Below are 22,646 nucleotides of genomic sequence, written 5' to 3' on the forward strand. Positions count from 1 at the left end.
CAAAGTTGAAAGGTGACGGCTGACGTATATCCGGTGAATCAATGAATGGAAAAAAAAAAATCTTCTTCTTCTCCTTTATTTTAAGGCGGTTGGCGTGCATTACCGCCACCCTCTGATCTGGAGTGTGGACTGGGGATTTACAATATCGGTAATCATCAAATATTAATAAAGAAAGAAAGAAAGAAAGAAATTAAAATGGTCACACTTTATTTGGATAGTCCAATGTCGATACTCAACTTCCTATCAAGTGACTATAATGTCTACTGAGTTATCTATAGACTACTGAGTAGTCTATAGATATTCAGTGTCTGGACTGGGGTTAATGTTAGAAATAAGGTCAGGGTTAGGGTTGAGTTTAGATTTAAAAATGGGGTCAGGGTTAGGGTTGAGTTTAGATTTAAAAATGGGATCAGGGTTAGGGTTGAGTTTAGATTTAAAAATGGGGTCAGGGTTAGAGCTACATAGTCTGTAGAGATGCACCAAAGTGACAGTTTGTTGAACATCTACTTTTTGTCACCTGATAGCGGAGTGTCAGTGTTGGACTGTCCAAATAAAGTCTTACCACTCAAATTCTATCAGTCAATTTTACCATTCTATTTACATTTAGTTCTACACCCAAATCTCGTAGACTAGATCTTAATATCTCTCTGTCTCTGTTGTATTTACCACAGCTGGATATGACATGATTCACTGTCTCTTCTTCTCCACAATGATCACATCATCCATCTATATGCTTCATCTGGTGGTATAATTTTCCTCTTTTCTATTTCCCCCTCCAGATCGTGGGATCCCAACCAATGGATTAATCCTGAATAAATTTCAACCCTTACTGTCTCTGTTCTATCCTTCTTGCCATCTGTTTTTAATTTGTCTTTTAATTGCCCCTTTAATCTCTGCTTTACTGATTTTCACATCAATTTGTATAGCCTATTGTCTGCTTCTTCGCTCTCTTTAACTCCTACAAGAGCTGATATCCACACAAATTTAACACATAATTCCAACCTCTGCATTCTGAATAGTGATATTAACATTTCAACCAGTGTATCTCGCCTGTGTCTGGAGTTAAATTAATCTAAACTCATTAAAACGGCACAAGTCTGAACAAATCAGCATCCTCCCAGGTCTAACTTCCCCGACCCACTCACTGCAAGGCAGCTGTCATGGCCACCAGGTCACAGAAAAATATAGACAAATCATCTGAAAATCTTTTTGAATCTTTAATTTCAAAGTCTGGAATGACAAAAGCAGCTGACACTCTTCCTGATTTAGGACTTTTGATCCATCAAATAATTTTTATGTTTTGTTTTTTTAATATACACATTTTCAAAAAACCATAAAAATTATTTCAAACGTAATTGTTAACTATAATTAACTAACTTTACTGGATAATTTTCCTTACATTCATCTCTTATTAACTTACACAGTTGAGAGTTATGGTTGTGGGTTAATGTTGCAGTAACAGCCCTGGTGGAATAGCTAGAAGAGCAACTGTAGGACTTCATGTCCTGTTTAATATTCCCATTTCTCTCGCTTTCTTCAACACATTCAACCCAAAACTTTTATTCTTCCTTCTCCCATGCTCCCAACATGGCTCCAAGACTGTTTTTGTTGGGAGATTTCTTTTGTGTCCTTGTAAATTAGCCCAATATGTCACCATTAGCTGTTGTCTTCTGAGTTGCAACAGCATTTCTCCCCATCTCCACTTGCCAGGCTCTGAAGGCACTGAGGTTGTTTTAATTCTCCGCCAGTTGGTGTTTATCATGTCAGCTTAGAGTTCTCAAAGAAAAAGAAGAACCACCAATTCCCCAAACAAGACATATAATTTGCTTTTTGTAGTAAAAAGTTACATTTTGAACGGTAACAGTGGAAAGTGGAAAGACTACTAGAATGTTACTTTGCTTATATTTTACTTAAGTAGAAGTAAGTACTGGTGTAAAAATCTACTTAAGTAAAAGTAAAAAGCAGCTCATCTGAAATGTACTCAGAGTAAAAGTTAGTTACTTTTTAGAAAAGACAATGTTGTTAGATGTGATGTTTTCCACGCAACTCTAAAATTCAGATAAAATTCTGATAAAAAAACTAACAAAAAACGAGTAAAAACAAGACAAGTAACAAAGAGAAGTAAAAAAAATTTATTGCAGTATTTGTTCCACCAGAAGTGCTGGGGCTCCCTTTTCTCTTGCTCAGTGAACTATTACATCAAAATCTATATTTAAAACAATATAACCTCCCCTGCATATAGGCACAGATACTGCATTGCTTTTTAACATAATAAATTATATCAAAGAGACTCCATTACACAGCGTGGGTGAACAAAAAAGGAGTAAAACTGGGAAAAAAGAAAACATTTAAAAGTTGCTGAAACTCAGATAAGCTAAATAAATCCATCTGGTTGTAGGTTAAACTCCAAGAACACTTTATTAAGAACATCATCAACAGACTAATTTCCAACATTCACTTAATGTTTTTGTTTTTTACAGAATTTTTTCAGATATAAACATGTGTTTTTAGTTAAACTATGATACAGTGGGAGTAAAAATCAAACAACCAAGTTGCTGCACAACAGCGAAGGAACTCCCACACAATGTTTTCCCAAACATTTCCTTCTCGTGTGTTTTTTCTGTTTAACTTAAACATGTCCTGGATTAGATTTCACCACAGATCAGTGTCCACAATACTCTCTCTCCCTCCATTAGGTCCTTACATCTTTTGTTCTAATGAGGTTTTGTCTTCTCTCTTGTTTATAAAATATTGGATCCATGTAGAGTTTGGCTGCAAAGGTTTCTGTCTGTCTCTGAGTGACTCGGGTTGATTAACCGGTATTCCCCTCCTTGGCAGCGTACAGTGCGCGTAAAGTCTGCGCCATTCTGTTCGAAAGCTTGTGTCCACTTGTCAAGGCGATTTTCTTGCAAATAATGTCCGACTCCTTGATAGTGTCCACCCAAGGCACCAGTTTGCGACCGTCCCGTTTCTTGGCCTCGGCCCAGGGCCCAGAGTAGGAGCCAGACATCCAGCGTATACTGTAGCCGGCGCTGGTCTTCTGCATGACCTTGGCAATCTGTGGTCGGTCTTTGTATTTGGGGCGGCAGATGGCGATGACGTCCATGGCCTCCACCGTCTCATTCATGTGACCCGGAGCCTCTGCGGAGTCCCCGCTTCTCCTTGATCGCCGCTGAGCAGAGGAGTAACAGAGCGTTAGTACGTTCCAACATGGAGACCAGCCCTACAAACTGCTCATTTCTGTCCCGCAGCCACGGAGCGTTAAAATACTCACCCCAGGCGGTTTGTCGTCGTCGCTCTCCTCGTCATCTGTCTCCGCTGGAGCGGTGTGGTGTCGGTGGTTGTGGTTCCGGCCGCCGGGACTGCCCAGCAGTGACGAAATGGCTTTGTTTCTGGCGTTGGCACTCGCTTCACCCTCCTCGTCCTCTTCATCAGGGTCCAGGTGCTCCATCAGTAACTTGAACTGAGAGATACAAGTGTGCAGAACTTTAAGTCCATAGTTTCTTAACCTGGTATTTTCTATGTAAATAAAAATCACTCTTCTCTGCTTCACAACAAAGATGTCAAACTGCAGAGGGTGTATCACACTGACAAATTCTGTGAAAGTCACTGAAAAAGGAAGCACCCATTATCAATTTCAGATGTAAAGCATACACCTGTCATGTTTAGAGGTGCTGCAATATAATTTTTTACTAACCAAGCACAATTGTTTTTGAGCTATCGGTACTTTCCAATACTGAGCACCAATAAGTTCTTGACAATGACAATTCCGGCTTAACTTTCAAAACTCTGAATCTTAGTAAGTTTGCGAACCTGATTAATATGCCTTTTCCATCTATTTTTATAATGCAGATGGATTTTGACCAGACCCAGCTAACCCAGAGTACACACAGTACAAATACTTTAAAAATACATTGGGCCAATATTTCATGCAGTGTTCTTGCACCACCAATTACATTCCAATTGAATTCTGCACCTAGCAATTTAAGTCCAATAAATTGATTTTGTTATAGGAAGAAAACTGCACAAACACGCATACTACCCCTTTTCTCATCAGCTCTCAGTCTCAGTTCATGTTGTGCAAACCAGCATATTTGTTAATTTGCCTCCATAAAATATGTAAATGTGCAGTTTTACTTCATCTGACAAGATGTAACTGAACAGAGAAGCAAGAGAGAATTTTCATAGAAATCAAGCTGCTATTTCATGTCTTAGCACCAGGGGAACTTGCCAAATGGCAGCCAAGTAAGTAAAGGAACTGGATCAAATGTGGGCTAATAACTGTCCCAATAACTGAAGCAATATTTCAGTGTGCCAATAACTCACTACTTATCCAGAGGTCTATGAAAACCTTACATGCATCTTTAGTCATAAACACCCTCTTCGCTACCATTAGAAAAATAATTCCAGACAGAGGGAAGGGAGAGCTGTGCTCTCGAAGCAAAGTGGGGAGTTTGCATCAATTGTCGGACAGCAGTGGGGAGGTGCTTTGGATTTATGTTGTGACCAGTTAAGGTGCAGACAGACAGCAAGCACGGATTAACTGACAACAAAAAGTTACGTGACTCTCTGAGCCACCTGAAAATCTGTAGCAGGCTGCATTCAGCCCACCGGCCTTGTATCTCTTACATGTGCCTTACACTGAAATAAATTCAAAAACACTCTGAAAGACAAAATGTGGTGTAGTGATGAATGCTTACATCCAAGTACTGCTTCACAATATTCCTCTTGATTTCGTAGCTGAGATCAGAGTTGGCTAGATTACTGTTCAGGAAGTCCAGTGTCTGCCGAGGGTTGAAGTGCACATTAGATTTCCTGTTCACTGCCTTGTCATACACCTTGGCTGACTCCGATGGCGAATACTTCTGGATTTTACTAGAGTACAAAAAAAGACAGGTACAGTTTGTGACAAGTGAACAAATGCACTGATAAAGAAAAGTTAAGGAATGCTGTATTCAGTGGCAATAGCTGTGTTTTCAGTATGGTAAACATGTTAAATGTGTGGTTGAGTCATGTTTCCCCAAGCCTGGCGTACCTGTCTGAGAAGCCGTAGAGATTCTTCAGATGCTGCTTCAGCACCAGCAGCATCAGGATTCCTTGGGAAGCATTGGCAAAGTCCAGCAGAGGATTGGGGTTTTCAGGTAGACGGTCCATCACTTTATCCACATCGTCAATGTCAGAGTCGGAATCAGAAACCAGAGACTGCGCGGATTTCTTTGGCCTGCGGACAACCTCGTCATCCTCATCACTGCTGCTGGATCTGCTGCTGTCCTGCTCATCCTCCTCGTCCTCAGAGCAGTACTTCCTCTCCCGAGGCCGCTTTTTCTTCTTCTTCTTCTTCTTCTGCTGCCGTACCGGCTCTTTCAGTAAAGTCTGCACAAAGAAAAAAATGACTGAAACACTATACTATATCAAACAGTATATTGTGGATTTAACACAAAACGGGATTATAGATGTAATAATACATAAAAGCAACCAACAGGGGCATGTGCAAAATTTAACAAAGCTTGAGTATGAGACTTTCTAATCTTTCACTGTCTATTACAGGTTTCTGCGAATGTTTCTCACCTCCTTGAAGGACTGCAGCAGGTTGCTACCAGAGACAGACAGAGTGATGTCTATGTGGTGCATGATGAACAGAGGCTCCTCCTGGCTCTGGTAAGGGAAGCAGGCCAGGTTGTCTGCCATGAACAGCAGCGTATTCACCTCTGTCTTCTGCAGGGGACAAAGAACAAGACATTTACTATTTAAACCAACTATTAATGTCCAGTCTTCATTGCACAAGAATACAGTATACTTCCCCGTGTTTCCTGTGTAATTTTATGCTGCTGTGGTGCTTGGGGGGGATAGTTCTAGTGTTGTTACTTATCTGTCGCCAATTGGGTCAAAGTTATGTTAAGTTGAGGGTGCAGTGCTAAAAATGTTTACTTATTACTTCTAAAACATCTGGACTATACTTATTTTAGCTTTAGATGATAATAAGACTAAATTACAATGCAAATTTTAATTTTTCTCATTTTCTCTAGCAGTGGTGGTAATTTCCTTGCTGTAGTGGTGCACCACTGCTAAATGAATACAGAGGAAACAGTGGACAAATCTGTAAAAAGAGAAGTGAGCCCATCTGATGGACAGAGGTGAACTTACAGAGCTGTCGTCAAACAGGTTGAGCAGGGAGATGAGGAAAGCCCGTCTGTGTTGTCGGTTCCCACGGACCATGCTGTAGAGATGAGAGCAGAGAGCCGCGCTTGTCTCATCCTGGCGGTAGCCTCGGACCATGGTGTCTCTGGACCCAGTGATGGCCTGCTGCACCTGGTAGGACATCTTCATCCCTGCCACCGCCTTCATCTGTGAATTCACAGAGACACAACACGTCATACACACCAAATGACAACTTTTAAAATCTCTCAGATAATAACAACAACAATAACAATGTGATACTTTATTGATTCCCACGAGGGAATTCTCTTTTCACTTGCCGCCTCCAGAGAGAGGTCAGAGGTCAGAGGTCAGGGACATCAACAGAACAGCACCCCTTCATCTGGTAGGGACTCAGTGTCTTGCACAAGGATACTTCAGCAAGACGGACGCTTGAGGACATCGGGGCTTGAGTGAGCTGCCTCCTTACTTCACCACCCTGCTGCCCCCAGATACTGTTAAATCAAATCTACTGTCTACAGTTTCACAGTTCCTGGTGATCATAAATCAGTGAGTGGCCACTCACATGGATGAAGCCTGAGTATTTCTTGTCGATCTCCACCAGCTGCCCATCAGCCTTGTTCTTCATGGTAAGCTCAGGGTCCGTTCCCATGGCAATCAAGTAGGGCACACACTGAAAAAAAAGTATTCCCAATCCGTGAATAGCTTATAGGTTTTCAATTTTCAACAAGGACTGCACTTGAGTGCTATGAGTAACCTAGTGTGACACGTATGTTTTGGAGATAGGGATAAGATTACATATGAAATAACACTGCCATATTAAAGCCTGTGATGCAAACAAGATAAGAGAGAAAGTCAACACTGTGTGATAGAAGAAAATCCTGAGAATCCTGAGAACATACCTGTACAGGATGGATCAGGCCCTGGTTAAGGGTCAGTGCGATGACGTTCAGGGCAAAATGCCTCACACTGGACTGCGTGTGGAAGAAAGCCTCCAGCACCTGCTTCAGGTAAAGCTGCATGATGGAGCTGCTCATGCCTGATGAGATGTCCCCCATCTCCTTCAGATCCTCCTTCTTGGACTGCTTCTTCCCTGGATAAACAAAAACAAAAACAAGTATCAGACTGAGGATGTTCTACACTATTGGCCTGCTTGAAGATCCACAGTGATTATATTAGGCGGTTGAGTAATAAAGCATAGGATGGATGTATTAAACTCACATTCGCGGTCAGCCTCCTGCATTCGAGAGTCCTCCTCCTGCAGGTACATCTGCAGGTTCTTCAGCACCTGGATCTTCAGACTGACCACTCTCTTTGTATCTGACAGGATGCCATTATACAGAATCTTCACATCCTGCACAAACATAAGTGCTGGGTGCATGATGAACTGGAAGCCTTGAGAGAGACAATGGAGATAAATTAAAAAGAAACTGAAGACAAAAGCACAAGAAAACAAAGGGATCAGAGCTGTTGATGACAGTTTGTAAATATGTTTGAATATATTTATGATTTAGCGTAAGATGAGGTGAAATATACCTAGACCAATGATGGCCTTGATCTGGACCTCCTCATCTTCATTAGTGGTGAAGTACAGCAGAAGCTCCAACACTTTGTCTTTGATGACAACCTAAGAGACATAGGAAGAGAGAGCAGCAGTTGGTTATCAAACATTTTAAGTTTAGCAGCAGTTTTGCACACAAGGTTTAAACAGACTACTAGTGACTACCTTGTTAGCACCCTTGAACTCCTCCTGGTCAAAATCAAAGTGTCGGCAGAGAGCCCCCACAGTAAAGAGCGAGCGCAGCAGAGCGGGTTTGTTAGCAGCCAGAGCAGTGGTGTTGGGGTCCTCTTGGTGCTGCGTCTTGAGCTTTGTCAGAGCTCCTACAGAGTGACACACAGGCAGTGAAAAATAAAGACATCAAATGCTGCTGTTGTTCTTCTGGGTCATACATTGAGCTTTAACTAACAATCTGGGCAGTAAAATATTGTTTGATGCTTTGTTCAATGCTCTTATTAATTTGGATGTGAAAGGAGACAATGACTATAAGGTTAAAGTCTAAGCTGTAAACTTTAATTTGAAGGCTTTTTGAAGACGTAACCCACAAGCAAATGAAAAGGTAAACGACTACAGACCTTTTGTATATGATGCTCACCATTTCAGTGTGCCAGATTAATCAGATTTTTTCAGATTCTGTTTGCCAGCCTTCCATTTTAAGGCATGAGAATTCAGCAGTGATGTAGCTTTGCTCAAAATGTCTGTCAAGCAGTATGCAGTACTGGTTTATGGTTGGTGTGCAAGACAACACAAGGGGGGCCTGAGTTGCCACTTAGTTGTTCATCCAATATTGTCTAATATACTCAACTTTAAAGCTGACAGTTTGCACATTAACTTTATAGTCACTGTGTAATTTCACATCCAAAGTAACAAGAATAAGAGTAAGAGTAAGAAACTAAAACATTAAACCATGTGTTGCTTTGCAAATGCTTATTTCAAAGGCTAATCTGCAGTTAGCAATCTGATAACTTTATCTTCTTTTATTTATTCCAAGTTTATATCAAGTTATTTTATTTATTTTATCACTTCCTGAGTGCCCAAGGACTTTTCCGGGGAAAAACCAACCAGAAACCAGGCCTTTAGAACATCAAATATAAAAGCTTTCATGAACTGGGTATAAACTGAATCACTATTGTGTTATACCAGCGATAAAGAGTAGCAAAATACAAAAATTGGCAAAACGTATTTAAATGAAAATGTTGCACAGTATTACGTTAAGCTCAGTGTATACATAAGCCTTACCGTAGTAGCGATTGAAACAAGCCCAAACAAACTTGTAGTTGTGTGTGACCTTGTTCACAACAGCACCGAGGCAGCTCACACAGTGTTGTACAACCTGAGAAGCAGATCACAACAAATGATATTATCACTGTAAGCTGAGAAGACAGTTCTTTCACATCCATTTTGCGTTTGTTTCTGAAGGCCGTCTCTGAAAGCTGTGAGCTACGTATGAGACTGACCGTCATGCCATATTTGATGATGAGCTTCATTAGGTCTTCTTCTATGGTGGTGAGAAAGGTCTCACTTGGGTGCTCCATGAGGGGCACGACCAGCTCCAGGATCTTGGCCACATTACATATCACCATGAAGTCATTCTGGGTCTGAAATGGAAGTACACAAACACATGACTGCTGCACAGTGGAAAACTGAAATGCCTTTCAGTGGTTGGAAAATAACCTGTTGAATGCTTTAGTGTTGAACACTTGTGCTTTCATTGGCCTGCCACTAGATGGCCCTACAGCACTACATAAAAGTTGATCCTGCTCATTTTTATCCTATGGGCATGTTTCCTTATAGACAATTTTGACCCACTTTCAGCAAAGTAAAAAATAAAAAGATGATACATGAAAGGCTTTGTTTGTTATGGTTCTTACGTTGCACTTGGTGGTCAAGTAAGGCTGCATAGTCATGGCATGTTTGACCATTAACTGCGCTCTGATCTTGCTGAACAGGTAGAGGGTGGTGATGCATGCTACCAGACGACCTGAGTTGACCCCTTTGTTCTCACAGTCTGAAACACAAACACAGACAGCATTGATGTTTATTACAATAACAGCACAATAAGAAATAGTGAAAAACACTCACACACACATTTTCTTTTTAGCAAAAAGCACTGAAGTCCTACCCGATAGAGACTCTTCGTATTTCAGTATGTGTTCCACTAGATTGTCCACCAGCTGAGTGCAGGCCTTCTTGGCTGGTTTATAAGAAGCGTCCTCTTCTGACTTCAGCAGCTAAAGAGTTGGATAACATGGTGAGAAAAGATGCATCACAAGACATGCACACAACAGATATCATAAACAGAAGCTGCAATCATGATGCATAAACACTGACTCACATTTTGGAGGAGCTGCTCAAACCAGTCATAGCCTGAATCTTTACATGCTGACACCTGAGATGAAATCAAAACATGGCAGGATGCAGATTATGACAATATCAAAAACTAAAATGTTTCTCATTTGAACAATGGTGCAACAACTTTTTGTTGCTAGGCTGGACGGCTGGCACTCACCACATCTGTGATGTTGAGGATCTTTCTGGTCATGGCGTCTTTATCGTGACTGGGTGTTGGGGTGAACCACAGCTTCTGGAAAGTCTCATTTACCAGTTTCTGCATGGGCCAAGATGTTAAATTATCTCAAGTATATATTACAAGCTAACAATTACCAACTGTAAGAGGTATTCACACAAAAATAACACACACCTTGATCCCCTCCTCATCGTTGACCCTTCGGATCATCTTGACACACATCTCAGTGATCTTGTTGAAGCTGGGCTGCTCCAGGCAGATGTCCCTCAGGATTTTGATGACCCTCTTCCTCACACTAATACCTGTGTCCTATGGCAAAACGAACAGCTCCAAATTAATATCCAGTGCTTCATTTGCATATTGAGATTTGCGCCAGCATAAATTATCAGTTAATGGCAACATATTGAATGTCATGGCCCAATGTGGATAACAAACACATGTATGTTGGAATAACAGAGAAGGGTAGGGAAAAGAGTGATAAAAGGTAGTAGCACAGCTATAAGCATTTTCAAATCCACTTTGCTTTCATTTAGCAAATGGTTGCCATTCTTTCTTTGATCCTTAGGGGGCAGTGTGGAGAAAAAGGATTTTACCTCAGCTGAACTTTTACACTTAAAGTGAACTCTCAGCTAGAGGTGGCCAATGTCTTGGACAAAGTTCCACTTCACTCTGGCCTGTGAGAGTTACTTCTCATTCCTTTCATCAAAGCCTTCAGAGAGGACATGGTGTGGGTGAATCAATTTAAAGCTTATTTGACCACCAGGGCAAGTGGTAATGCTTTCAAACCACATACTCAGGTGTCCAAAAGGGGTTGAGGGGTTGAACAGGGTAGCTTTAGAAATTTACCAATATCCTCTCAATGAGCATGTCATAGTATTGCTCAGTGAGCTGAGGTCGACTCAGCACAAAACGTCCCACCAGCTCCACAGCTGCCTCTCTCACACTGGTGGAGTTGTCCATGAGGCGACCGTGGACCCCACGCTGCATGTCCAACTGTGAAAGCAGACAGGAGAATATATAAAGGTCAGGCAGAGTTGAAAAATGACCAAAGGGCGTGAGTTGTGGAGCAGCTGATATAGGAGCATTTACCCGTGCCAAAATACTAGGATCCACAGCCACAACCTCCGAGAGACACTTCATGGCTTTAGTTCTGACGGCAATAGCACTCTCACCCAGCACTCTCAGGATCTGTACAGACAGAGAGAGAGAGAACATACTCAGTCCCAGCAGACACAATATAATCTCCAACCTATGTTGATGTTACGCTAATTCTCTTACCTGTGTTAAATAAATATCAAAGCTCTGCGCAAACGGCCTCATAGAGGCCAAATATCTGACAATTAGACAGGAGTCCTCATAGTCCACAGTTTCAGAGTTTATCCTGAAAGAAAGTTAAACGAGACAGTTTAGGACCAAGATATGAGCAATAATCAAAAAGGGTTGTGAAAGAGTAGTGATCCACAGTGACGTAGTATCTACCTCAGTGTGTTGAATTGTGATGGAGAAGTCTTGATGACTTTGCGGAGGAACTTTTTTCGTGCCTCGGCCCTCTGCATAATCTCGCCAGTTGCTTCAATGTCCTGATGATGTCGACCTTTCGATGAGTCCTCATCTTTCTGAGACTTCATGGCTTTGTCTGTCTCACTTGTAGTGTCCCTGTACCACTGGGCAATGTAAAACTTCCTGGCAAACTGGATGAAACAAATGCATGTTACAGAGATGATAAATAATAATTAAATAAAAAATAATTAATTAAAATTAATAATTAAATAATTTAAACATAATTTAAAACATGAAATATTACTGCATGCCAACAACATTAAGCATCCAGTAATCAGGTAATCATTAAGGTAAGCTCAGCGGTTTTTGTAAACATGCATGTTGGTGTGTGTAAATGAAACACTACCACTAGAGATGGGTCTGTCTCTGTGTTCTCATCCAAGTAGTCCAGCAAGGCCTTCTGGAGCTGCTGGGTCTCATCACTGCCTGAAGTCTGTGAATGGATCAATAAACCAGGAGCATCGTGAAAGCAATTCGATAACTGTTCATTTAAAGGAAACATACAGGTGGGATGCGTTCAGATGATTTTGTAAATATCTGGCCTACGTCTTTAAGGATGCGGTCGATTGCTTTTTGGTCCATCTTGCTGGTGACAGCATCTTTACGCAGGCGGGAAGCGACAGTGCCCAGGTAGTCCAGCGATGCCACCCTGAGGGCCATTTCTGTCTGCTTGTTACTGAACTGGTGCACCTGGTGTACACACAGAGGAAGGAAGTGTCAATAGTAGAACTTCTGCTCAACAACAACAACAAAGCAGATCTGCCTTCTCAAAGCAGCTGTCAACTGCTGGACAGATGATAGGTGTTACACTTTGGATTGAATGATGCTACTCACCAACAGCCGGCCCAGTAAACTGAGCAGCAGTTCAGCTGCAGGCCACTCAGGTTTGTTCACTGTAGACAGAAGGTCCTGGACAAAGTTCTCAAACAGAGGGCGGTAGTCTTCCTCTCCCTGCTTACTGCCACACCTGACACACAAAGAGCAATGGTTGAAAAATGAAGTTCTGTCTTGTTTTTCAATAAACAGATATTTTTTTTAACAATGAGGCAAAGTAATACAGCCTATTCCACTACAGCAGAGATTTACAAATTCTTGGATTTGTACCATCCAATATGGTGGATAAGACGGAGTTAATTTAAAAAGATTTGGGCAGAAAGAGGTGCAAACACCAAAATAGGTAAAAGTATTTATAGAGGACATTCAAACTTAGAGACTGCATTCTGTCTGCCAAAGACAAGGTTAAGCTGCTACATTTCTGCAAATCATTTTTCATCATTTTTGTAGTCAGACAAGCAAAAGTTTCCCTTTATAGCAAGGGAATTGAGTGGGTAATATTAATTCCTAAATGTTTAAACTCTGAGGACAAAAGGTAGAATTTGCCGTGAGCTAACTGATCAATAGGAAAACAATTACTTTTCTGGACATTTAATTTATACCCTGTTATACTTCCAAAAGCCATAAATAAAGATCATATATGAGACAGATTTTATTGTATCAAATACATACAGGAGCAGGTCATAAGTATATAAGGAGACTTTGTGTGCAACTACCGAATTAACAGTAGCCAAGAAAAGCCTATTAGCTTTTAGCACTATAGACCGTGGCTTGCATCAAGGAAGACAACTAATTCCGGATAGTTAACCTGGGTGATTTGACAATCATATGAGGTCCAACACAGAATTCCAGTAGTATAACTCAATAATATTAGGGATGCACCGATCAGGTTATCATGGGGCCATTCCAATGCAGATTTTTGAACGGATCAGCCAATCGAAATTGAAATGACACAATTTACCCAGACTTTCTACTAACAACGGCACATCATGTAAAAGTGCACATCAAGCATACATAGTAAATTCACATACAGCACTGTGTGTTTAACAGTTTGTTATTATGGCTGCATGACACAGCTGGCCTTTCCATGTGTAAATAAACTTTAGGTTTCCTCCAAACAAAGTAATTACATGTTAGTGTGTGCTTGATGACTGAGGTGCTTACACGCCTATTGCTATCGGTAGCAGATGAAAAGTGATTTATTGCAGCAGCATAGGCACTGACTTCTGTCCAATATATTAAACTGGTTGTAATCTATGATCATAGCCTATGAAATTCAAAATAAAGTCAGAAATGAACTGCCAGTGCCAGATGGATGACATGCCTACACTACTAATGGTTATAATGGTTATAGTTTTTATGACATACGTTTGACGGAAAATGAAATGGCAATTCTGGATGAATGTCTGGTGAACTAAGTTTGAACTAAGAACTAAGCTTGATACAAACATTAGAGTGGAAACAATAGCTTACTTCTTGAGAAAAACTGATAGGAAGTTCTGAGCTGTTCTCATGGCAGTTTCATAGGAGTTTGTGATGAGGACATCTTGATCCACCTAGGAAAGAATTATCCCATATGTGAAACAATCTATATTAATCTCTATTAGTCTAAAAAAAACATTTCCAAACAAATTTGGCTTAAGTGTCAGTTAAATCTTTGGTCCCTACCTTCTTATCATGCCTATCCTCTGTGTCCTTTTCAGAGGGCAGGTGCACCACACACTGGATGAGCTGAAGAACCAGCGCTGTGACCATCTGGATATACAAGGGCTCTCCATCTTCATCGCTGCTGTTTAGCCTAGGAGAGCGTAAGCAATGAACAGCCTTAGGGTCACTGAACAATACAGAAGCCTTCAATAATCAAATATTCTCATTTATGTCATTTTACTGAGCAAACATTCACTGGAGATATAGTCACCTAAAGTTCCTGAGGCTGCGTTTGCTAGTGGGCAGTCTAGCCAGGGAGGTGAAGATCTCTTCGAGAACGAGCTGCCTGTGCTTCTCATAACGAGAAAACACCTGAGGAACAGCAGAGTGGAAAACACCACATCAAAACACAACAATAGAGACGTCACACAGGGGCACGGCACGTAATAAACTCATAAAACAACACTAAAAGAGTTCCAGGACCCAGGATGACCCTGCCATGGTGGCAGACTTACCGCTGTCACTAGTTTGATGGCACATAGCTGTAGTTCACTGACATTCTCCACAAAAAATGGTGTAATGCCCAGGGAGGACACCTAAATGTGGGACACAAAAACAAACAGGTATATCAGAGTTCAAGGGTCAAAGGTTTAGAAGGGGCCATACATTTGAAAGACCTCAGGTCAGGGTCGGCACCTCACCTGGAGGATGGTGGTGTCAGTTAGCAGCTGGATCTCCAGAAGCTCTGAGATGTTGCCGACAATATCACACACTTTGTTGTACAGCATGACTACGGCCCTCTGTTTGTGTGTGGAACACTTCCCTCTCTTGCTCTTTGAATTATGTATGCCACCTTGGTGAGTAAAATAAGGAGAAAATAAAAGATGGGAGAAAGAGTGAATCATTTCATTAAAAATGAAGAGCAGAATAGCAAGTATCTCAAATCAGCAACAGGTAGTTTAGTAAACCGTTTCTACTATGAAACCGTGTTCAAACTGTTTCAGATACTAAAGAAATTGTAGACTCAGCTAAAGGGTTCAGCATCAGCAAATGTGACTATATTCTGTAGACAACTTTTACTTAAACAAGTGAAACAAGTCTGAGTCCACGACTTTAGATGATAAGTGGTGTTTTCAGGAATTTGCATATTTCTAAATTAGCAACTCCCTGCAGGTATTGCAACTGCTTCCAGTTCTGACTAATCACCAGATTTTTGCCAATTCAATTCCCTCACTTCCAGTTGCCACTTCATCTACTAGGAACAAAAAATTACAGGAACAATAAAAGAAAAAAATCCTACATTTTCCTGCAACAGTCTAATCAAAGAACCTGTCAATACATAAATTGGCACAAGCTGAAGAATAGCTGCTGCAAATTAAGCTTTTTGCAAAATACTAATGGAACCACTTGACCACATTCTGGAGGAACAGAATGAAATTGTTTGCTGACCTCCATGGGGATCCACTCTGTAGACTGGGTCATACTGAGGATAGAGAGTGTTTTGCAGATGGAACTTTGTGTACTGCAACACCCTCTCAATCGTGTCCTCTATATAAACAGCCTTGGGCATGCGTCGAGAGGTCATTATGTTGAGTGTGGTCAGGCAGGCATCAGCAGACTTAGTCACTCGCTCCATGATAAGGTCACGCCACAACCGCTCTTCATCCATGGCATCATTATCCTATAAATTCCAGGAACAATACATAAAAAAAGAAAAGAATAATAATAAATTTACCTGAAACTAACTAACTTATAAATGTTGCGTACACACCCCGGGGCTTGAATGATGCGTATGCCATTCTCCACACAAAAGTTGCGATTTATAAAAAACAAAACTTGACAGAAACTTTGACCCATGCATACACACATTTTGAACACACTGCTAAATGAAGACTTGGATGGCAAGGCAGTGAAATAACGTAAAATGTTGATGAGATTTTAATCAGTCCTTTATGCTTCATATCAAACTACACAGACTTCTAATAATAATATCCCAGAGGAATATCCAGACCTTAATCATTAACTTGTTGCTTTAGTCTAAAAGCCATCTAGTTTGACCAAAAAGCATCTCCCTATTTGCAAGGAAATTCCATTATGGGCTCATAAGTTGTGCGTCCTAGTTAATTGCTAGAAATTCAAGGTTTTAAGCAACTGTACGGAATGCCACAGGGTTATAAAGGGGTTTGCAATAATGGTGCATAATGATGCGTTATGGCTGCTTTTGTGGCGCATGGGGCGGACTCGAGACCAGTTGCACCCACTGTCTGATAGCCTCGAGTCAGAAAATGAGGAAAAAGTCTGTATGCTTTTTTTGAATCAAACCAAATGACTGAAGTGTGACATGTTGAATGTGTGGTTTGGTTCACTCTTTCTAAAAACAAAAGGCACAACAGACCAGTTCTTTTTTATTTCGTAAAGGGTTTGGTGCTCAGAGCTAGCAGCATTAACTGCTACTGTGACATGTTGCCACTCAACAAACATTTCATGGTTGGTGATACCCAAACTACGCCCATCCACCAGTACCTCTCGCCTCGCCCTCCCATCAAGCACTTAATTTCACACTGTGAAATTTCTCTTTTTGGTCTTGTGCTCCGAAATGCAATTTTCTCACACAAAGAGAATGGAGTGACAAGCACATTTACATGCATATCAATATTTATGAAGTACGTTTCATTAACCATTTATGGCTAATTGTGGGAGTTAACTGGGTGGGACGTGAGGTTAGTTCATGTGTGCAAAATTACAAATTAATTGGGTTTCATGAAGGGAAAGCGCACGCATGGTTTTATAAATTAGATGTTTTTACTGTATGCATTTTACCTCTTTCGTACATATGTAACCTTTTAGTGTGGAATCTACACAGTTTTATAAATGAGGCTCCAGGTGATTTCACTGATTAGCACACCTTCAACCACAGAGAAGGAACTAATCAGTTTGGTTGCAATGAAAACCTGCAGACACTCTGCCCTCCATGGCACATGGTTGCCTATCCCAGGTCTAATCAAAGAACCTGCCAATTCTGCTGCAAATTGGGGTTTTTTGCAATAAGTGCAGAACAGTTTCAGGAGAGAATGAGGCTAGACAAACTGTATCACTTCAACAACTAAAAAAAATACTAGGAGGCTGAAAACTTACATGATTCATTAACGTGGAAATTCTGGCTCCATCCTGAATGTTCTTCTCCAGGATGTTCAAAATCTTCACCAATTTGTCAGATGGAAGCTGTGGATCAAACCGACGATGGGTTGATTTCAAAATTATGTAATTGGGAATTCATGGTTTCTTCAACAGCTAAATATCACCAGTAGCCTGTGAACATATAATCGCCTCATAGTGCACACTCATACTCCTCTTACCTTGTAAAGGATGCCCATAGCTTTAATCTTAGCAGACTCGCTGCCTAGCTCGCTCAACTGGTGCTTCCCAAGCAAGAGCTCTTGAGGGATCTCATCATCATCTGTGTGAGGGCACAGGAGAGTTAAATGTTTACATTTATGAACTCAATGCTTAAATTGCAGCAATTGTAGCCTTTTTGTATTGTAGATTGTATAGAATCTAGGAAATTGTAGGAAATAGGAAATTGTATAGCGCTTAATGTTAACCTGCGGCAGTGAAGTCCACATCCTCAAGGTTGTCAAGAATGTTGTCAACGCATGCCGTGAATCTCTTAAATGTTGAGGAGTCCATCAGCTCTATTGAGTAAACAGACACAAATTGATTAACAAAAATCAGTGGGATTTATAGTGTTATAATAGGATCCAAAGGGGGAAAATAATACCGTCTGGTGTTAGCTTGGGTTCATATGCCTTCCTCTTTTTCTGTTTCTCCTTTTTCCTCATTTTTCGGGCAACTGGACAAGGAAGAAAACACAATGACAACATTAATCAAACGCTAGACTGCCACAACTGAAACCTCCAGTGTTGTTTTATGCAGATACAGACTGGGGTGTGCCAATCATGCTACCCTGGGAACTGGCCTGATAACGATTATTGGTTTCAGAAAGAATAAAGTAAATTGTATGACAGCTGTCAGAGGCAAGAATCACAAAGTGCATCGTCTCATCTTCTTGGCACATTATTATTATGAATGGATGAATGATAGAGTATTTCAGAGCAGCCTAATGCGGCATGCATGGAGGTTTATTTGAGTTGGACTGGAGCCAGTGCCCTCCATACTACAGTAAGTTATTAGTCATTTGCTCAGCAAAGACAACAATATTCATTATGATAAAAAATATTCTAACATGTAATTTCACTTTCAAATGTGTATATGTTATTGTGGAATGAAGTCTGTGTGGGAGAGGTAACACATTAGAAGAAAGGAAGAAGGCAGAAGCCATCATAGTACCATCATAATTAGGCCAATGTATGGAAGGCTTATGAACGCACTATTCAACAAAAAATTGGCAACAGATCTCTGAAATAGGGCTGCACAATTAATCATAGTTAATTGTATATCACAGTGTCATTCTTCGATGCTGAAGTGTTTGGGACTTTCAGGGGAACTGAAAAGTGCTTCTATTATGCGTAACCAGTCACAACCTTGGAACGCGCAACATCTATCCATGTGACCAAAATGAAAGCTAAGATAGAGAAGCAGGCAAGAGAGAGATAGTTTCAACAGAGAGAAAAAAGTAGTGGAAAAATGTAGCAACAGGCAAAGTGGAAGAGACTGGATCGGCCAAACATTAGAGCAGAAAGTCTTTCTTCTCTAAGGTCATTTTACTTCCTCAATGTGGATCATCATTTGTAGATACTTTGGTTTTAATAAACCAGATGACAACAAACAAGTACAGATTCTGTGCAAAGTTTGCCTTTTGCCGCAATAAGAGTGAGACACTAAGAGTGAAAACAAGCTTTGAGAAATACTACCTTGAAAAAGCATATGTTAAGGTGCAAAAGTGCAATAAAAATATTTTGTTTCTGGATACTGAGAAAATTATTGTGATTAATAATCATGGTCACAATATTTAGCGAAATATTCGGGATTATAATTTTTGGCATCGTGCACAATCATGCTCTGAATACATAGATCTCAAATGGATCAGAAGCAGTCGGACTTATAGAAAAAAACAAAAACATTGTCCATATAAGCTGTTTGTTTTGTGCAACCACTTTGTTCATAGAATACCCATTACAACCTATGCAAATGAGACTCACGATCACTTATGCTTGGTGGTGGTACAGAGGCTTCATCTGAGTCCTCTGGGCTACGTTCACGGTGGCGGCTACCGGACGACCGGCGAGCCTCGTGAAATCCTCCGCTTCGCCGATGCTCTCCAGAGCCTCTCTTCTCCTCTTGCTCCCATGTCCTGTCCTGGACCTTCTTGTGCCTTTTCCGTGCAGCTGAAATGATACAAAAACATATAGAAAGGTTAAGCCAGAAATCAAATAAAGCTATCCCTCCTCACCAAATATTGCTTTGATAAATATAATTTGTCAAGCACTCCATTCCTTTTTGACTATATTATGGTTGCATGGTAAGAATAATGTTCTGTCAAAAGTGCTGACAGCAAAGTGGATTTCGATTTTTTGCAGTTGTTATTCTTATACATTGTGAATTTTTAAGGTTTGTTGAGGTTGGGTACTCACACTCAGTCGCAGAGTCATCATCATCTTCATCTGAGTCCATCTCGGCATACTTGGGTTTGCTGTTGGTCGCGCTGCGCCTGCGCTTGCCCATCTTCACCCTCTCACACAGTGGCATGGTGGAATCTCTCTCTGCAAACAGACGAGGTGAGCGCTCTTTCAGCACAGAACAATTTGTACCTCAGAAGAAGACACAGCTAGTCACTCCCTGGGTTTGACTTTCAATACTGAATCACTCATGCCGTTTTTTAGAAGACAATATTAAGTCTTAAGACCAAAGCTTGACACCAAAATAAAAGAGAAGGTCTATTCCTTATCATTTACTGTGGATTAATAACTGTGATTCTAATGATTGCAGAGATAGTGGTAAAAAGCAGTACATTAGAAATATGGATAGGAGTAAAACACTGCTTGCACCTATACAATCCAGCAACTCAAAAAACATCAATAAAAAAAATCATATTACACAACACAAATATCCTTCCCTTACAGCATCCTGTACATATTAAATAAACATGAACAAAATTCTTACCTTTCCCTGATTTGTCAGAGGACCAGTGCTTGGACTTGGAGCTGTGTGCAGTCTTGCTGTCCCTCTCCCTAATGATCTTCTTTACCTCATCAACAGTGAGTTTCTGAAGCACAACAACAGGCTTAGCTCCTTTGCTCAAGTTCTCTACTAATGAAACTCTCTCCAGGCTGACCCGGGGCTCGCTCCAGCCCTCCAACAACTTGCGTGGGGGATCCCTATCTCTCCCATCAACCTTTAGTTTAGGAATCACAAACTTCTTCAAACTCCCCGTCTTGCCGCCTAGCAGGTATGCAGGGAAATCGACAGGTTTTCCCTCAAAAGGCTGAAGTTTGTTCCCATCTTGGCGGTTCTTGCTGCCATCCCCAAACCTCCTCTCCTCCTTCTTTCGGGGGTTTTGGAGGCTGGAACTGTCTGTCCTCTGACGACCACTGAGGTCTGCTGATCCTCTGCTCTCCTGCTTCACTCTAGGGATGTTGGGTTTAGTGTGCTGCTCAGGAGAGTGTCTGTTCCGGGTTTCCCCAGACTCAGTCCTGTGTTTCTTTTCCCTGTCTCTATCCTTGTCCCTATCCCTATCCCTGTCTCTATGCTTGTCCCTGTCCCTATCCCTATCCTTATCTCTAACCCTATCCTTGTCTCTAATCCTATCCTTGTCTTTATCCCTATCCTTATCTCTATCCCTATCTTTCTCCCTCTCCTTATCCTTGTCTTGTCCAAATTTGGAGTTCCGTTCCGCCTTGCTTGAGGATTTTAGGGTCTCTGGGTGGGGGACACGGGATTGGTCACTGTCGCGGTACTTTTCCTCTCTGTGGCCAGAGTCAGAGCGCCCGTCATGTTTCTGTCGTGGCGTGTCAGGCCCTCTGCCATCCGAGTGTCCCTTGCCGTTATCAGGTTTGCCATCATGTCGGTGCTTTGAATCCCGTCGGTTTTCCTGCTTGTGTTTGAGGGTTTCTGGTCGGCCATCTGTACCAGGCTTCCTGGAGTTGTCAGCACGCTGTTTGATGATCCCAGGTCTGCTTTCTACATCCTTAACCGTCTCTCCGTCCGTCTTTGACTTTAGGTGCCGTATGCGGTCCTCACGCAAGCACTGTGCTGCCACGGCCACTTCTGGCTGTCCTTTACCTCTGCCAGCTTGCTGTAGATCAATACTGACCATCAAAGCAGGTCGACTGGCACCGTTACTTGCAGCACTAGCCTCCTGGGGTGTCAACTTGCTGCCAACGTTGCCCCCTCCTACACTAGGCCCTCCACTGGCCCCAGCTGTGCCCCCAGCTCCAGGTTCCTGAGGATACGAGTCTTGCTTCCGTTTCTTCAGTGGCTTGTCTGCAATGAAGAACACTGTAGCTTAGTTTCTCTACAAAAACTAACAGACTGAGCGCATGAAAAAAATGCTAGAAGGCACAGGGCAAAGGCGGACACACAGAAATTCACCTTTATCCTGAACTTCTTTAGAGCATCGCTCCTTCTCGCTGGCTGACTCACGTTCTATCCTCTCAATCTCAGCAAGCGCGTCCATCTCAGCATCATCGTCCACAACCCCACTGATGACCCCAGACTGCTTGGAATTTGGGCGAATAGGAACCTGCTGATAGCCTGCCTGCTCCCCAGCACCTAACCTGTGTGACGAGTCCTGGCCTGTCCTTGACAACTGATTATTGTTCATCAAATCAGTATCGTGGTCTGAATCGTCATCTGCCCTAGGAGGGAGTTCTCCGGACTGATCCATCTCTGACTTCACTCGGGACAGTTTTAAAGTCAGCTTGGCAGAGTCTTTAGATGGAGAGCTAACAATGTCATACAAGGCATCTTTGTCCATCTGCTCATTTTCCTCTTTACTCAGTTTTTTCTGCTTCTTTTTGCGGTCAGCAGAGGCGAGGAGCAGGTCAGGAGCTGCATCATGTGGTGACATATAGGGGGGAGGAGACTGCACGATAAGAGGAGGCCTGGACCCTGCTGAAACACAAATAACATTCAAGGAAAGTGAGCACTAGAGCATCAGGCACAACAAAGAATGAATTGTAGAATGGTTTGTTATTTTTGATTCCACAGAATGAAGAAGAATTGCCTATCACTGAGGCAGCATACTTTTTGCAGTCCCTTCACTCTCAGCAGGGGAACAGACAGACTGTGGCGATCTAACTGGGAATGAAGCAGCCCTCAAGGAAGGGTCACTCTCCTGCTGAACATAAGACATTTCTAATTACATTTTAGTGTCAGTGCCTGTTTAGGTTCAGGTCGGAATACCTT

General features: G+C 41.7%; 1 protein-coding gene across 1 annotated transcript in view; it reads right to left on the reverse strand.

The window, feature by feature from the left end:
* Positions 1 to 2,113: 2,113 nt before the first annotated feature.
* The window catches only part of nipblb (NIPBL cohesin loading factor b), a 35,775-nt gene continuing 15,242 nt past the window's right edge, over positions 2,114 to 22,646 (reverse strand). Inside the window, exons 9-48 of the mRNA XM_071522334.1 lie at positions 22,485 to 22,575; positions 21,831 to 22,352; positions 20,403 to 21,722; positions 19,874 to 20,002; positions 19,442 to 19,627; positions 18,061 to 18,132; positions 17,885 to 17,974; positions 17,639 to 17,739; positions 17,418 to 17,504; positions 15,732 to 15,963; positions 14,984 to 15,135; positions 14,798 to 14,878; positions 14,554 to 14,654; positions 14,304 to 14,433; positions 14,109 to 14,191; positions 12,636 to 12,768; positions 12,348 to 12,491; positions 12,148 to 12,234; positions 11,721 to 11,932; positions 11,520 to 11,622; positions 11,331 to 11,429; positions 11,088 to 11,234; positions 10,416 to 10,550; positions 10,224 to 10,322; positions 10,050 to 10,103; positions 9,837 to 9,945; positions 9,586 to 9,722; positions 9,172 to 9,312; positions 8,954 to 9,047; positions 7,883 to 8,037; positions 7,693 to 7,783; positions 7,378 to 7,551; positions 7,059 to 7,249; positions 6,722 to 6,829; positions 6,145 to 6,345; positions 5,569 to 5,715; positions 5,036 to 5,373; positions 4,701 to 4,875; positions 3,275 to 3,463; positions 2,114 to 3,172 (exon numbers count right to left, since the gene is read on the reverse strand). Coding sequence (XP_071378435.1) covers positions 2,813 to 3,172; positions 3,275 to 3,463; positions 4,701 to 4,875; positions 5,036 to 5,373; positions 5,569 to 5,715; positions 6,145 to 6,345; positions 6,722 to 6,829; positions 7,059 to 7,249; positions 7,378 to 7,551; positions 7,693 to 7,783; positions 7,883 to 8,037; positions 8,954 to 9,047; positions 9,172 to 9,312; positions 9,586 to 9,722; positions 9,837 to 9,945; positions 10,050 to 10,103; positions 10,224 to 10,322; positions 10,416 to 10,550; positions 11,088 to 11,234; positions 11,331 to 11,429; positions 11,520 to 11,622; positions 11,721 to 11,932; positions 12,148 to 12,234; positions 12,348 to 12,491; positions 12,636 to 12,768; positions 14,109 to 14,191; positions 14,304 to 14,433; positions 14,554 to 14,654; positions 14,798 to 14,878; positions 14,984 to 15,135; positions 15,732 to 15,963; positions 17,418 to 17,504; positions 17,639 to 17,739; positions 17,885 to 17,974; positions 18,061 to 18,132; positions 19,442 to 19,627; positions 19,874 to 20,002; positions 20,403 to 21,722; positions 21,831 to 22,352; positions 22,485 to 22,575 — 7,200 coding nt within the window. The 3' untranslated portion in view covers positions 2,114 to 2,812. The remainder of the gene's footprint in view (positions 3,173 to 3,274; positions 3,464 to 4,700; positions 4,876 to 5,035; positions 5,374 to 5,568; positions 5,716 to 6,144; positions 6,346 to 6,721; positions 6,830 to 7,058; positions 7,250 to 7,377; positions 7,552 to 7,692; positions 7,784 to 7,882; positions 8,038 to 8,953; positions 9,048 to 9,171; positions 9,313 to 9,585; positions 9,723 to 9,836; positions 9,946 to 10,049; positions 10,104 to 10,223; positions 10,323 to 10,415; positions 10,551 to 11,087; positions 11,235 to 11,330; positions 11,430 to 11,519; positions 11,623 to 11,720; positions 11,933 to 12,147; positions 12,235 to 12,347; positions 12,492 to 12,635; positions 12,769 to 14,108; positions 14,192 to 14,303; positions 14,434 to 14,553; positions 14,655 to 14,797; positions 14,879 to 14,983; positions 15,136 to 15,731; positions 15,964 to 17,417; positions 17,505 to 17,638; positions 17,740 to 17,884; positions 17,975 to 18,060; positions 18,133 to 19,441; positions 19,628 to 19,873; positions 20,003 to 20,402; positions 21,723 to 21,830; positions 22,353 to 22,484; positions 22,576 to 22,646) is intronic.

The sequence above is a fragment of the Centroberyx affinis genome, unplaced genomic scaffold, assembly GCF_046629955.1.
Source record: "Centroberyx affinis isolate AG114_WGS23_722 - 3 ecotype Tasmania unplaced genomic scaffold, CSIRO-AGI_Caff_v1 ptg000977l_1, whole genome shotgun sequence".
In the NCBI taxonomy this organism is placed as follows: domain Eukaryota; kingdom Metazoa; phylum Chordata; class Actinopteri; order Beryciformes; family Berycidae; genus Centroberyx; species Centroberyx affinis.